The sequence below is a fragment of the Dromiciops gliroides genome, chromosome 6 (genome assembly GCF_019393635.1).
Source record: "Dromiciops gliroides isolate mDroGli1 chromosome 6, mDroGli1.pri, whole genome shotgun sequence".
In the NCBI taxonomy this organism is placed as follows: domain Eukaryota; kingdom Metazoa; phylum Chordata; class Mammalia; order Microbiotheria; family Microbiotheriidae; genus Dromiciops; species Dromiciops gliroides.
Window position 1 is genome coordinate 23691860 of NC_057866.1, and position 15833 is coordinate 23707692.

Below are 15833 nucleotides of genomic sequence, written 5' to 3' on the forward strand. Positions count from 1 at the left end.
CCTCAATTGATTTTTGAAATCCTTTTTGAGCTCTTCCAGGAAGGCTTTTTGTTCTTGAGACCACTTCACCTTCCCTCGGGAGGCTTCACATGTAGGCAGTTTGAGGGTATTGTCCTCATCTGAGTTTGCATTGGCTTTTTCCCTGTTGATACAAAAGCTCTCAATGGAGAGGGCTCTTTTTTGCTTCTTACTCATTATTGCAGCTTATTTATTTTTTTTTTTTTAAGTTGAGGTCTGCTCTAGGGGCACCAGGGTCCCTGTTTTAGGCTTCTTGTGCAGGGGTATAGGTGCTGTGTGACCGACTTTTTACTCTGAGGCCTTTATAGTGTGTGCAGTTCGCCCCCCTGCACTTCCAGTCTAAGTGTGCTGCATCTGTGTGCCTGGTCGCACCTATCCTGTTCGTGGCCCTACCACTGGCAACTTGCCCTCTCGGCTGGTGCAGGGAGGTTTTTCCATTGTCCTTCTTGGCCACCAGATTTTTTGAACCAGGTTCCAGGGGCCTCAGTTGTTCGGCTGTGGCCCACAGCTCCTGCTGACTTGCCCTGACCCCCTCGGTGCTGGGCTGCTGCCCTGCGCTGGGCCTCCCTTTTGCCCGAGTCAGACCGACCTTGTCCTGAAGTCTTCTAAATTATCTCTGGTTGGAAGACTGTGTCTCTCTGTCTCTTTGCAGGTTCTGTAGTTTCAGAATCCATCCAGAGGCTTGATTTAATGTTCTTTTTGAGGGAACAGAAGGAGAGCTGAGGCAGCTGGCAGCTTGCTGCTTCCTCTCCGCCATCTTCATTCTGCCCACAGTTCTGTTTGTTTGTTTGTTTTTTGTGGGGCAATGGGGGTTAAGTGACTTGCCCAAGGTCACACAGCTAGTAAGTGTCAAGTGTCTGAGGCCAGATTTGAACTCAGGTCCTCCTGACTCCAGGGCTGGTGCTCTATTCACTGTGCCACCTAGCTGCCCCCCACAGTTCTTTTTATCAGGATGTGGAGAGCATTTTCTATCGTGAGTCCTTTGGAATTGTCTTGGATTATTGTATTGCAGAGAAGAGCCAAGTCTATCACAGTTGTTCATCACACAGTGTTACTGTTACTATGTACAATCTTCTCCTGGTTCTGCTCCTCTCATTCAGTATCAGTCCACTTAAGTCCTTCCAGGTTTTTCTGAAATCAGTCTGCTCATCATTTCTTACAGCACAATAGTCTTCCATTACATTCATATACCACAACTTGTTCAGCCATTCCCCAATTGATGGGCATCCCTTCGATTTCCAGTTCTTTGCCACTGCAAAGAGCAGCTCCTCTTTCTTGTACAAACCCTCCCATGCTTTCTAGACATGCCTCATCCATATTCACTTGTGAAGTTGATGGTTTGAATCCAAGACAAAGACTTCACATTTGTTCAATGTATTAGTATTTTTTAGAGAAATAGTGTAACATTGTGGGTGGAAATCTGGCCTCTGGTTGCAAAAGAACTGAGTTGAAGTTGCACTCCTGACACTTAACTGGCTTGGTGATCTTGGGCGAGTCATTTAACTTCTCATTGACCCAGACAGATATATTTATTCCAGTCATTATTTGGCATACTCCATCCAGAGGCCAGTAGCCTTTCATTCTGCTTTAATCTAAGCCTTAGTCTAGAAATTCAAAACTCTTTCTCTGACACTCTATTCATCAGCCTTGACATTTCTTGTGTGAATTTCTTGCCTTCTAAGGATAACAGTGATGAATATGCTGCCTGTTTTCCTAAGGTCTTCATATTCTTGCCCAAGACTTTTTTAATCCTTAGCATTGATTTATAGATGCTTTCTGCAGTGTCACTTGGGTCAGTTGAATTGCCCTGTGGAGGTTGTAGTCACTTTCCATCATGTCACTCTTCTGTTAAAAGATTTCCACTGGTTTTCTCTCTCTACCCGGCATTCAAAATGCTCCATGACATGGTCTCTGGACAAGGGTCTCATCTTTAAGGGACTGTTGGCTAAGTTAATGTTCACACGTAATCTAAAAACCGACCCCAAGCACCTTCTGCCCTGCACCCTCTGCCACCACTCTGATACCGTTTGTAGAAGGTGAAGGGGGCAAAACAGGGAAAATAGACGTCATTTTGGATCTTTGTTTCATGGGTTTCTGTAGCAAAAATAGCAGCAATCACTGGGTGCCACCTCCCTGTATGGAATTGCATTGGTTTTGGGAGAACAAATTAGACATGCTCAGATTCCTCTCTAGCATGGCAGAACTTTGAGGTCATGATACTTTGCTGGCATGGCCTTTGAGAGCCCAGTGCCTCATCTGGGCCATAATGAAGCAGAGGGATGGGACCTTTTCAGAGGAACGTGAAGAGATAGGGTGGTCTGTTGGGATCTCTTCTGGTGATGGAATTAGGAGATCCTGTATCACTTTCTGGTAAAAGCAGTGGAACTTCAGGGTGACTTAGAGAATGTAGGGCAAAGGCATGTTTTGCTGTCTGTTAATTTGTTTGATACTGTTTTCTTAAAAGCTATGGTAGCTAGGTGGTGCAGTGGATAAAGCACCGGCCTTGGATTCAGGAGTACCTGAGTTCAAATCCGGCCTCAGACACATGACACTTACTGGCCGTGTGACCCTGGGCAAGTCACTTAACCCCCATTACCCTGCCAAAAAAAAAATTTTTTTTTTAAGCTATGGTGTTTTAATGTATTTTTTTTATTTTTTCTGCTTGAGTATTTGTTTTTGTTGATAGTTATATTATAAATCAGAGAGGAAAAAACCTAAAATCAAGTGCCCATAATTTGCAGAATTAGGCTATGATATGATTAAGTAGGTATTTGTTCAATGGAAATGTATCTTTTATACAATTGGAGTTGTACTTTTTTCTTGTCTTCAAGCACTTGGAGAGTGAAAAGGAGGGTGTGATTGGTTGCCTGGATCTTATTCTGAAGTGGCTTACCCTGAGGTTCTTTGATACCAATACCAGTGTCCTCATGAAAGCTCTGGAATACCTAAAATTACTCTTTACTCTGCTGAGTGATGAAGAGTATCACCTGACTGAGAATGAGGCTTCTTCCTTCATCCCCTATCTCATCCTTAAGGTAGTGTGGCATTCCAGTATGATTATTCTTGTCTCCCCTCTACTCTTAGGTTGGTTATGCAGTGGCTCCCCTTTTTAAGAACAGAGAGAGAGAGAGAGAGAGAGAGAGAGAGAGAGAGAGAGAGTGTGTGTGTGTGTGTGTGTGTGTGTGTGTGTGTGTTGAGAAAAAGACATACAGAGTACTTTGCTTTACTACATTTTTCTTGTTGATCAGGTTGGGGAGCCAAAAGATGTTATTCGCAAAGATGTTCGTGCCATCCTGAACCGGATGTGCCTTGTCTACCCAGCCAGCAAAATGTTCCCTTTTATCATGGAAGGAACCAAGTCCAAGAATTCCAAGCAGCGAGCAGGTATATATAGCATGCAACCTAATTTGGGACAAGAGTTCACTGAATTCCCCAATTGATCTAGCCCCCAGCGTGTGCTACTGAATAAATGTACCTGCTGTTTACTGGACTCTGAGGGTCAAAAGACAAAAACGAAAGCAGGTTCCAGAGGGATATACTGTGTAATTGATCCTAACTAAGGTTACACGTGGTGAGGTCACGCTCCTTTAAACTTAAGCCTGGGAAAGTGTGGATGAGTTGTACCTTCATGGACTCGTGGTGTCAGGAGATGTAGGAACTAGTGAGTAAACACTCTGGTGACAAAAAAAGTGCCATGGGGCCAGATTCCTGCTTCCACAGCCTTCCTACTTGAAACCTCATGTTCTCACAAGGACGTTACATCCCATAGAGGAGAGGCTGGCAGAGCTAGAGTAATTTGGGCCTTCAGCATGTCCCAAGGGAGAATCTGTTCAGCAAAGTTAGGTCAGTGTACCAAGCATCTCTTAGTCACATCTTGTGTTATTCCAGCCTTTCTGGATGACTTGTTGGGTTTTCTCTTTGATTTTCTTAGAGTGCCTGGAAGAGCTAGGTTGTCTGGTTGAATCCTATGGCATGAATGTTTGCCAGCCAACCCCAGGGAAAGCCTTAAAGGAGATGGCTCTCCACATTGGCGATCGGGATAACACTGTTCGCAATGCTGCCCTCAACACCATTGTGACGGTCTACAACGTGCATGGGGATCAAGTGTTCAAACTCATTGGAAATGTGAGTCGCCTTTTTCCTCAGAAATTGCTCGGAGGAGCCCCTGGTTCTGGGCTTTGTCTCAGTCCTTCAGTGTTTCATACATAACCCCCCGAAGGAGTTGAGCAGCCTTATGGCAGACCTAAAACTGAATTAGAGAGTTTCCTTCTGGCTATTAACTCTGAGCAGTTCTCTCAGACTTCCACATAACAAACAATAAGGAGACCACTTTAGATCAGTCAGTGTTAGACTTTTCAAAGTACTTGGACGGGTCTTATAGAGCAGCCCTTGGGGTGGATTGAATGGGTGGGCATTTAAAAATACAAAAACTGAGACAGAAAAAGGAAGGTGATTAGTGGGGAGGAATAATCATCCCAGCAAGGTTACTGGGCTTCACATAATACATATTGGCCCCTTTCATTGGTGGATCCTCACCAATATTGCTTATCCTTTATTATTTTATTCTACTAGTAATGTGCTCTCTTGTGACACTAGTTATTAATTAGTAGTAGTTAAAGAGACATCAGCTCTCTGTGTATTAACACAGTAATAATGGGGGGGGGCAATGAGGGTTAAGTGACTTGCCCAGGGTCACACAACTAGGAAGTGTCAAGTGTCTGCGGTTGGATTTGAACTCAGGTCCTCCTGAATTCAGAGCCAGTGCTTTATCCACTGTGCCACCTAGCTGCCCCAATACAGTAATAATTTTTATCTACATATACAGCCAGTTCTGGCTTAATGTAAGTGGACAGTTCCACAGACTTCCTCCTACCTCTGCCCCATCTCTGGGTTCCATGTGGCCCTGCCCCCTCTGAAGTTTTGCAGGCTCACAACTAGACTGGCATCAGTGCTGGTGGGGCCCTCCTCCAGGACCCCTGCAATGGGGCTGTACGGGTGCTGCCTCCTGCCAAGAGCCAAGTCATAGTACGGGCCGGTGAGGCCTCAGAGAGAAATTTGTGTAATGGAGATTTATGTAAAGTGAGAACTGGCTTCTTATAGATGTTGATGTTACTCTGTTTCCTCATATTTTGATCTTTGAAGTCTAGTAGGGAGAACATGTCAGTATTCTAAACTCATGAAACATAAAGGTGCTTTGAATTCAACTTGAGTGTGTCACACAGCTTTCTGAAAAGGACATGAGCATGCTCGAGGAGAGGATTAAACGGTCAGCAAAGAGGCCAGCGGCTGCCCCAGTAAAACAGGTGGAGGAGAGACCACCGCGAGCTCAGAACTTGAACTCCAATGCCAACATGTTACGAAAGGGGCCAGCTGAGGACATGTCCTCCAGACTCAAGTATGTACCGGAGGTGACGGTCTGAGGACTCCACCTCATGCTCTGAGCTTGTCCTGTAATGGGGTCTTGAGTTCTCATCACCATTGTCTTGCATGACAGTGTCTGGGCAAATATTATGTAACCGTGTTTGAGCCTTCCGTCGTCATTGTCTTTGTCTTTGTCTCCAAACCTCTTCTAAATGGTATTGTGCCTTCTTTCACTGCTTCTCCGTGGACAGAATTATGTATCGCACTTACAGGATGTAAGTACTGCCTGCTAACTCCTTGTTAGCAGGGCTCTTATATCTTTGTAACTTCTGACGTGGATTCATCCCCTCTGCAGGGTGCCTGGCTTAGAGTTTATAACCAGGGTGGCAGGGGCATCCGTAACTATGGATAGTATTGAGTAACCTAACCACTCAATCAGCATGCTGAATCGATGCCAGGAGCCTCCGGTTATTAGCCCCTCTTCTTCCTATGAATTGTTACACTCAATCATAGTTAGAATCTGTTTGTGGGGTGACAGCTAATAAGCACGTGATCTAAAACTGGCTCAATGACTCAGAATATTTGAGGTATACTGGGGACTCCTGTGAATTCCTGAAGTGTTAACATCCATAGGTCAAATGACCTGGCATCCATTCCTTGCCACAGCTATTCTCTTGAAAAGAAGTCCCTCCATCTCTGGGAGCTGTATTCTGAGTACTGCCTGAACTGATCCTCATAATGGCGATTTCCTTATTACTAGTAGATTTATTGGGGGACATGGGCGGGAGAGCCATCGCTTTGATTTTCTATGCTTTAGTCACAAAGAGGTGGACTCCGCCAATTTGTGGAGCCAAATGTATCTATAGACGCAGTCTTGATTCTTCTCCAAGTAAAATTGCATTAATCTTTTCATGTAAATGAACTAATAGCTCCCCTTCCAGAATATCTAGGAGCCAGGGCAGCTAAGAGCCCTCATCAAGGACTCGAGCCAATCAGGGGGGTTGAGTGAAACCAGAAGTTAAACATTTGCCTGGAAGCTTTTTGGCCCCTGGTGAGCCTACTCATGCCACTTGATGGGGAGATCCTACAGCCTTTCAATAAATTCCTTTTTGTTCCCTTTAGCCAAGCTCGCAGCCTGAGTGGACATTCTGAGGCAGCCCATACAGTACCCCGTGAATTCCAGCTGGACCTAGATGAAATAGAAAATGATAATGGTACCGTCCGATGTGAGATGCCAGCCCTGGTCCAGCACAAACTGGATGACATTTTTGAGCCAGTCCTTATACCTGAACCCAAGTAAGTCCAAATTCTTCCCTCTGGAAAATCCTGTTTTAGATCACCCTCAATGGGATGGAGGGGTTGGGCCGTGGGGGTAAGGGGTAGGGGCTGGGCAAAGGGAGACAAACTAGTTCGGGCTCATTTGGCCCGCATGGTAATGTTATTGTTCGTAAGGCTTGGGCCTGACAGAAAGTGACATTTTCCAGCTTACCAATGGTGCCTGGCTTAGATGACTTAATGTATCCCCCTTTCTCTGCTGCCGCCTAGGATTCGGGCCGTTTCTCCCCATTTTGATGATATGCACAGTAATACAGCATCCACAATCAACTTCATTATCTCCCAAGTTGCCAGTGGTGACATCAACACCAGCGTCCAGGCCCTGACACAGGTAAGAGGTGACTATTGTGTATTTGAATTGGAGCTCTAACCACTGACTGCGAGAGTGATGAGTTGCACATCAGTGTGGCCACAGCATCGGGTGATGCGGGCTGTACTCAGTACTAATCTGGTGACAAACCAAGTGCACAGGGGCCATCTGACTCGCAGTCCTTCCTTGTTTTGTAGGGGACAGTGCCAATGTTATACAACTTTTTGTTTGGGGATAGCAGGAATACTTCCGTGAAAAGTTCAGAAGAAGAGCTTTGCCATTTTATTTTGGGTTCTTTAACAATATTGTTTGCATAGAACCTGATGCTTTAAAAAAATCCTAGGCCTGGCCAGTGGAGAACACTCAGAAGGTGCACATTTTCATGTGCCTACCTTGGCTGGGTTTTGTTTTTTTTTTAACATTATTTTTTTATTTTTGTGGGGCATTGAGGGTTAAGTGACTTGCCCAGGGTCACACAGCTAGCAAGTGTCAAGTGTCTGAGGCCGATTTGAACTCAGGTCCTCCTGAATCCATGGCCGCTGCTTTATCCACTGCACCACCCAGCTTCCCCTTACCTTGGCCGATTTTTAAATTAAACCCAGGCCTGCAGTAGGTACCATCTGGATCAGTGCCCAATAGTCCATACAGAGTTCCCTCCTTCATCTTAAAAGAACATAGTTTGAACAGCATGTCTTGGGATTTTTGTCTTTAGATTGATGAGGTCCTGAGACAGGAAGACAAATCAGAAGCTATGTCTGGCCACATCGATCAGTTCCTGATCGCCACTTTCATGCAGCTGAGACTTATCTACAACACGCATATGGCAGACGAGAAACTCGATAAGGATGAGATCATCAAGCTATATAGCTGTATCATTGGAAACATGATTTCAGTAAGTCTTTAACTCCCAGGGGGAGGGCTCGGTCCTCTCATTTCTTCCATTCTGCTCATCTGGGACATGAAGGTCTCAGTGCATCCCATCCAGAGGTGCACCTCATGCACTGTTTGCCAGAGGGGATATTGTGCTGGAATCCTGGTTGTTGGAAAGTAAAGTGAGATGCTTTAGAACTGTTTGGAGTAGCCGTCCCTAATGCCCTTTAGGTGCCCAGGAGTGCTGTGCCTGTATGGATGTCCCTGGACAGTGTAATATTCATAGGATGTTATTTGCCGGATAGTTGATGTTTCTTCATTCTTTGAACCATTTCTGTCACCTTCTCGTCTACATTACTGGGGACCGAGGTCTGAACATTCCTTCTGCTGTGAATGTCAGCTCTTTCAGATGGAAAACCTTGCGCGAGAGGCCTCCACTGGTGTCCTGAAGGATCTGATGCATGGGCTCATTACCTTAATGCTGGACTCTCGGATTGAAGATCTTGAGGAAGGACAGCAGGTCTTCCGTTCTGTCAACCTCTTGGTAGTGAAGGTGCTAGAGAAGTCAGACCAGACCAATATCCTAAGGTACAATTTGCCTCTCAGTGTTTAATGTGAAACAGGTTCTTCTCCAGAATACCCGGCCCTAGGGGAGAGACCTCTGCATGGACAGGACAGGCTATTCTGTCTGCTTGGGTTTGCCTAATGAATTGGACTGTCCTCCTTTTGCTGACAGAAGTAGCGGGTCATTCATAATTACCTGTCACTTTCACTAACCGCTAATGATAGCTCAGTCAGTTATCTCATACGTAGCCCAGCTACTTTGGAAATGGACAGTCAGCTTAGTTGAAAGCATGTTCATTCGTGCATCTTGTGGCAGGGACAGGCAGTAAGTCTCAGAACACACTTACTTTACCCCTGCCCTTCTACCAAGGCATGCCAGTTGATCCAGTTCTTTGATGAGTGAAAAAACACACATGAAGCCCTTACTCTGTGCTGAGCACAGACAATCTCCAGGACCTCCCACACTAATGGGAGGAGACAATACATAAGGTTCTTAGGGTATAACATTGGGTCAGTGGCAAGGCCCAGGGGTCCTGAGATGACAGTGCTGCCAGACTGCAGGGTGGATGTTCTGGTCTGGAGATCTTAGGAGTCAGGGGCAGGGCACTGCTGGTGACATGGCCTGCTGCTCCGCCATCCAGCTCATTAGATTCCAGACAAAGGTAAGGGTAAAGGGCAGAGAGCGTCTGGAGGAGGGTTGCTTTTCTCTCCTCTGACATCCTAGAGTGGCTCCTGGACAGCCTTGGGTCTAAGGAAGAGGGTGAGGGAAAAACAAGGGGGAGAGACTGTTGGCCTTGAAGAGCCTTCCCACAAAGCAGATAGAGATGGGTATAACAATAGGGAGTCCTTTATGCTCTTAGATTATATGTGGCACTCTAGGGAACGAGAAGGCTTACCATTGCTCGCAAGGTGTAACCGGCCTTGGCCTCTAGATGTCACGGTGTTTAATTTTGAGATTCAGGTTGATGGGTTGATGGTCTTGTTGTTTCAATGCTGCTGCTTGTCTTCTCCCTAGTGCCCTGCTTGTTCTGCTCCAGGACAGCCTGCTAGCAACAGCCGGTTCTCCCAAGTTCTCTGAGCTTGTCATGAAGGTGAAGTCAAAAATTCAGGCTGTTTCTGTTCAAAAGCGCTTTCAGTTTGTTGAGGTGTCAAGACAGGAGATGGGGGCGGAGGGAGGGAACAAGCATCCACCTCGCACCTCCCTGCATGGTGCCAGGCACTGTGCTGAGCTCTGTTTACAAATCTTATTTGATCCTCAGAGCCACTCTGGGAGAGAAATGCTTGGAGGATTCCCATTTTACAGTTGGAGAAACTGAGGCAAATAGAGGTTAAGTGATTAGCCCAGGGCCACACATCTAGGAAGTATCTGGGGCTGGAATTGAACTATAATATTTACCGCACCCCCTTACTGCCTACAATGATAAGAAATATTTTCAGCCTAAACCAGTGTTCATTGTCTCCACATATATTGGGTTTCCCATATCTTTCCCATCCTAATTCAGGCTCTTTCACATGCAACTTCAATGTACCCTAATGAGCCTTCTCTTGTAACAGAACTTTTTTTTAAACCAGCACCACATCAGCAAACCGTCTACTGTGTGGACAGCATGGATGTTGTGTCCTCAGTCCCCCAGCTCTCCAAAAGGAGGCTGTCTCACTTCCTACTCCTCTTTCAAGCCATGCCTGGCCTGGTGCCCGGTTTAGAAAGGTGCCATTTCCTCGATGCCTTCCTTCCGCATCGGTCGAATTTGGCTCTAGCCTTGAGCTTGAGTGTCTGTGTCAAGTATTTGACTTGGTTTCTTGCCTAAAGGAGATGCTCCCTCGAAGTGGTCCGTAGCACAGAGCTCTAGCATAATAGAGGCTTCAGACTAGATGCCCCTTTGAGCATCTCTACATCTTGGCCTGCTTTCTGGGTCCAGGGGGTTTGAGAAGCCCTCCAGTCAAGTTTGTGTGGCCTTAGGACCTCATCAACCTGGGTCGGCAGCCAAATGCTGCTGACCCAAAGCAATTCATTGCTTTCATGGCAGAGACCTGTGCTTGTCCCAGCTCCACCCCGACTCCTTTGTGTGGCTTTGGACAAGTCATTACACCTTTCTGAACCTCAGTTTCCTTATCTGCTGAGTGACCCCTGCACTCGCTGGAGGGTGTGTGTGAAGAAAGGGTTTGTAAACTGGCAAGCACTCTGTCTAGCTGTAGGAGATGGGGTAGGGGGCGGTGCTTACACCTCTTGGCCTTGAGAGGAGGAGAAGGACTGGGATCAGCATCTCTGACCAGCTCTCACCATGAGCAGCCAGTTTGGGGGGTTTTATTTTTGTTGGGTTTGCTTTTCCCTCTGTTTCTGACAGTGTCTCTGGAGAATGGTTCGACTTCTCCCTGATACCATCAACAGCATTAATCTGGACAGGATTCTCCTGGATATTCACATCTTCATGAAAGTCTTCCCCAAGGAGAAACTGAAGCAATGTAAAAGTGAATTCCCCATTCGGACACTGAAAACTCTGCTGCACACCCTCTGCAAGCTGAAGGGGCCCAAGGTGAGCCAAAGAGACAACTAGCAGCCCTGCCACTCGGCCCAGGAAACAGCCTGGGAACAGCATCACTGCCATGAGGCCCGTTCTTGTCTCCCCCAGATCCTGGACCACCTCACAATGATCGACAACAAAAATGAGTCTGAACTGGAAGCTCACTTGTGCAGGATGATGAAGCACAGTCTGGACCAAATGGGAAGCAAGTCCGATAAGGAGACCGAAAAGGGAGCGTCTCGGATAGTGAGTGATGAGCCAGAGAAGTGATGGCTGTGACCGATATGGGGGCGTTGCTTAAGTGTGCTAAGCACTGGAGACACAGAGAGAAAGTCAGTCGGCTCCTCTGGTCAGGGAGCCCTCATTTTAAGGGACAGACACATCTAGTTTCAGCCGCCTGGGCCTTAGGGTTCTCCCCGATCTTTGGGCATCTGTAATGGCATTTCCATTAATAAAACCATCTTGGTTTCTGATGCCAAACCATGTGACAGTGCCAAGGACCATGACATTGAGAGCTTTCCTTTCTGAGTCATCCAAGTTGTAGCTACAGAGGAGGCGGGGGCTCTAGGACCTGGCGGGGGAAGTTTGACCCACCTGGCACATGCCACCTCCTACGTCTTAGAATGCTTTGCTGCTCCACCTGCCCTAACCTGGTCACCCCACCAGTGGCCATGGATGGTGGGTATAGTGGGGTCCTTTTGTATCGAATTTGGTGGAGCCCACGTTTCTTATGTGACCATATCCACTAACCCTTTGTATTTGTGGGCCGAAGTCAGGTGAAAGTGTTTTTCTTAGGCTTCAGGAGAGATTTCTTGGCCAGGCATCGAGATCATCAAATAAATATGATGATCATTATGGTGTTTGGGAGAAATGAACCCACAGGGCCTTCAGCTGTCAGTCAAATGGCTGCTGCCTGGGCCTCTCTGAGTGTAAGTGGTACTAACCCAGCACCCGGATTGGCCTGGCCTGTTGTCAGCATCCCTGTGCCCAGCACAGGTGGTGGCCCCTTTTAGTTCATTTGTAAAGCCATGGGGCCAATGGGAACCTTGATCTTAACTTTGCTTCTTGTCCTTAAACTCTTTAGGATGAAAAAGCATCAAAGGCCAAAGTGAATGACTTCTTAGCTGAAATCTTTAAAAAGATTGGCTCCAAAGAGAACACTAAGGAGGTAAGAGAGAGGAGGTAGTCCAGATGAGAGTCCTCTTTAGGGAAAGAAGACTTAAGTCTACACTCTGCTGGGGCAGCTAGGTGGCGCAGTGGATAGAGCACCGGCCCTGGATTCAGGAGGACCTGAGTTCAAATCCGGCCTCAGTCACTTGTCACTTACTTGCTGTGTGACCCTGGGCAAGTCACTTAACCCTCATTGCCCCACAAAAAAAAAGAAGTCTATACTCTGCTGCTAACCATGGATCCTCTTCTGCTCTTCCTCCCTTTTTAATTCATCAGGGCCTAGCAGAACTATATGAATACAAGAAGAAATACTCTGATGCAGATATCGAACCCTTCCTGAAAAACTCTTCTCAGTTCTTCCAGAGCTATGTAGAACGAGGCCTCCGGGTGATAGAAATGGAGAGAGAGGGCAAAGGCCGCATTCCCTCTTCAACAGGTACAACGTCCTCTAAGGGCGAAGCAGACATAGCTCCCCAGTGCAGGAATTTGTAGATGATAGTTATGTTGTCATTGTTCCCACGACAGAGAAGAACATGGGATTTATTACTTGGGGGGGTCAGAAAGAGAGAGATAAAAAAGCTTGTGGGGGCAGCTAGGTGGCGCAGTGGATAAAGCACTGGCCCTGGATTCAGGAGGACCTGAGTTCAAATCTGGCCTCGGACACTTGACACTTACTAGCTGTGTGACCCTGGGCAAGTCATTTAACCCCCATTGCCCTGCTTCCCCCCCCCCCCAAAAAAAGAAAAGGCTTGTGGGTGGGGATCTTCTTAGTGTGGAGGGTATAGTTCATCCAAAGAAGGTACTTGGCTAACTGGTTCTCCAACTCTGTGCTGCTCTCCAACATTGTCCTTTGGGATTAGATTCGTTCAGTTCAGCAAACTGAATCCGAGTGCTTCCTGTGGACAAGATATTGGGCCAGCTTCTTGAATCTAATCCCACAGCATTGGCCTCGCTGTCTGTTGACCCCTTAGCATTTGCTGGCACAGAACGGTGCCAGGCTGTGGTTTGAGGAGGCTGAGCCGCCTTCCCTAGTCTCAGTTTTTAATGTCAGCAGCAGGATCCCCACAGCATAGTTTGGAATTGTCGGGCACGGGTTTCTCCAGAGTATTCTCAAAGCTTCATTTTTTGGCATCTTCTTTGAATATATAACTTTGATGAGTTTATTGTCCCTTGTGGAAATAAGAGCCATCAAGTTGTGTCCCCTACCAACATACTCATCAAGCATTTTGGCTGTTCCTTTCCTAAAAGTCCCTCTCGAAATGCACCCTTTCCTTGGGCCTTTGGGTGCCTTTCACAGTTTTTAAGGCAAATTTCTCTCTTAATTCCTCAACCAGCTCTGTTTTCCCAAATACCTGCAGTTTTGCCCCAATCCCGGAAGACCTAGTCTTCCCACAGTTTGCTCATTTATGTAGCCCCAGGAGTTCTGAGAGGCCATGGTTGCCTTGTTCTTTGGATGCACTGGTCTGTTGACACTGAGCTTATCGCTCAGGTCTTATTGCTAGGACACTGCTACAGTGTCCAACTCAGGCTCCACTTTTAGAAATAAAAGCTGTCCTTCCTAGGAGACTGGCTTTGAGCTAGCTCTCTGAGCTGTGCCCTGGTGGGCTTTGAAGCCTGGGAACCAGGTAAACCTTGCCCGGGGTGTCAGTGGGACAGAAGACACACGTAGACATGAGGGAGTTGCTGAGGTGGTATGTTGCACCCAGCTGGCCGGGACGCTGCTGCCTGACTTGTGTCTTGGGTTCCCTCCCCCTTAGGGATTTCTCCTCAGATGGAGGTATCCTGTGTCCCCGCTCCTACAAGCACAGTGTCCTCTGTGGGAAACACAAACGGAGAGGAGGTCGGCCCCTCTGTCTACCTGGAGAGGCTGAAGATCCTGCGGCAGCGATGTGGTCTGGAGAACACCAAGGTAAGATGGGCCTTTCTCCTGGGCTGGGCAGGGCATACATCCTGGCCACAGCGCGTGCCTTGTTTGTGAGCCTGCTGAGAATTGCCATCCTCTTCTCCCGTTAGCAGGACGACAGGCCTTCGCTGACTCTGCTCTCCAAACCGTCCGTGCCCGCAGTGGCCTCCTCTACAGACATGCTCCACAGTAAGCTCTCTCAGCTCCGGGAGTCCCGGGAACAGCACCAGCACCTAGACCTGGATTCTAACCAGATGCACTCGGCTGCCACCTCCACCTCCTCCACAGCCGCTAACATTGATGACTTGAAAAAAAGACTGGAGAGAATAAAAAGCAGTCGCAAATGAACCTGCCCTCGCACTCCCCAGCTTTAGTTTACTCAGCTAGAAGTCTTCATAGGTCAAAGCGGCCTGCCCGGGCCTGGGGGCCCAAACTGGTTTTACGTACAGCCCTGTGGATCTCGGGGGAGGATGAGTCCTTGTGGCACACGTCTCTTTGTACATGCTCTGCTTCTCTCCGTGAGCACCCTGCCCATAGAAGACTGTCTGTGTATTAGTTTAGTGTACAGACCTGTAAACAGCCGCCCTTCTCTGCTCAGACTGTCCTCATCTCTTTTTTAATTGCTATTATTTGTAAAGTTGACTTAATAGTTCCTAGCTCTTGACAATTAGAAACTCTTGAGTGGTTTTCCTTTGAATTTGTGAGCTCTCCTCTGTAACCCTAAAGGGTCGGTCTATTCTGTATGGACGCATGGCATGATAAAGCTAATTTAAGTGTCTTTTGTAAATAAAGTTTGCATTAACTCTATGACTGTCTACCAAGAACCAACCTTGTAGTTGGCAAGGCGGAACTCACTGTTGCTTGGAATAGCCGTGGCTTAGCCGGCCAGAGGCAGACGGGTCACTTCAGGTGGAGCATGGCCTTTTTCCTTGGCTCCCAGACCCAGGACGTGCACCTGTGACTCTCCCCAAAGTGCCAGGAAGCTCCCTCCCCCTCTGTTAGGGGCGCCTTCCTCAGCTTCTACACTGGCTTTCCAGGTGCTGCTTCTGCTGCTGGAGGTCACTGGAGTTCCGGGCCCTGCTAGTTCATCGCTCTGGCGCTGGTTCACCTTGTCTTCGGATTAAGAGGAGCCTCTCATCACTTAAGTCTCAAGTCTACACTGCACGTCTGCCCTTGGGCATCTCTCGACTTGCCCGTCTGTCTACCCATGGGCCCCGGGACAATACCAAGGCTCACTCAGGAGAAGCAGTGCAGGGTTCAGGTCTGTGCACCTTGGAGCAGCTTGGGAAGCAGCTCTCGGGGGTTCTCGGGTCCTTGGTCACCTTACCCAGTTGCTGCTTCAGGGCCAGTGGGCATTATTAGGACAGACTCTGCTCAGTGAGGCAAATGTAAATGGCAAATCTTCTCGGAGCATTGTAAGTCCTCCCCAACACTTCAGTCATAATAAACAAGACTAAAGCCCAGTTCCAAAGCAGCTGATGCACATGTGTGCAGTCACGTGAGAGAGGAACGGAAGTGAAACCTGTTACATAGTCTCTAAACCACAGCAGTAGCGGGTGGTCTGACGTGGTGCGTCCCCACAGGCCAGGCCACAACTTTCCTGCCTACTGGCCCTCTGCAGGGTCTGCTTGGAGCTGCTGGCTCCAACCACAGGGTTCCAGCCCTGAGCAGCCATCCTTCCCTCATTAGACTAGCTTCTCCTTTTGGTCACATGAGAGGTTTCTAACCAGCCCTGTCTTGTACTGCTTATTCAGCAGCCTGATTAGCCCCCAACGCTGCC

General features: G+C 47.6%; 1 protein-coding gene and 2 non-coding genes across 7 annotated transcripts in view; all 3 read left to right on the forward strand.

Annotated features, from left to right (window-relative positions):
- The window catches only part of CKAP5 (cytoskeleton associated protein 5), a 99900-nt gene extending 84384 nt beyond the window's left edge, over positions 1-15516 (forward strand). For 3 of the 5 annotated variants that reach the window (XM_043970087.1, XM_043970089.1, XM_043970086.1), the window contains 16 exons: positions 2850-3053; positions 3267-3402; positions 3950-4143; positions 5241-5413; positions 5631-5654; positions 6502-6675; positions 6925-7045; positions 7737-7916; positions 8295-8482; positions 9474-9549; positions 10804-10992; positions 11089-11226; positions 12065-12148; positions 12427-12586; positions 13908-14059; positions 14164-15516. In XM_043970087.1, the coding sequence (XP_043826022.1) occupies positions 2850-3053; positions 3267-3402; positions 3950-4143; positions 5241-5413; positions 5631-5654; positions 6502-6675; positions 6925-7045; positions 7737-7916; positions 8295-8482; positions 9474-9549; positions 10804-10992; positions 11089-11226; positions 12065-12148; positions 12427-12586; positions 13908-14059; positions 14164-14400 (2430 nt within the window). In that variant the 3' untranslated portion in view covers positions 14401-15516. The remainder of the gene's footprint in view (positions 1-2849; positions 3054-3266; positions 3403-3949; positions 4144-5240; positions 5414-5630; positions 5655-6501; positions 6676-6924; positions 7046-7736; positions 7917-8294; positions 8483-9473; positions 9550-10803; positions 10993-11088; positions 11227-12064; positions 12149-12426; positions 12587-13907; positions 14060-14163) is intronic. The other 2 variants (XM_043970090.1, XM_043970091.1) reach the window with 2 other exon arrangements.
- LOC122733170 lies at positions 3619-3735 on the forward strand. The gene has a single exon (XR_006353761.1). It is a non-coding gene; the product is annotated as a small nucleolar RNA SNORD67 (small nucleolar RNA).
- Positions 7093-7202, forward strand: LOC122733167. The gene has a single exon (XR_006353759.1). It is a non-coding gene; the product is annotated as a small nucleolar RNA SNORD67 (small nucleolar RNA).
- Positions 15517-15833: the final 317 nt, after the last annotated feature.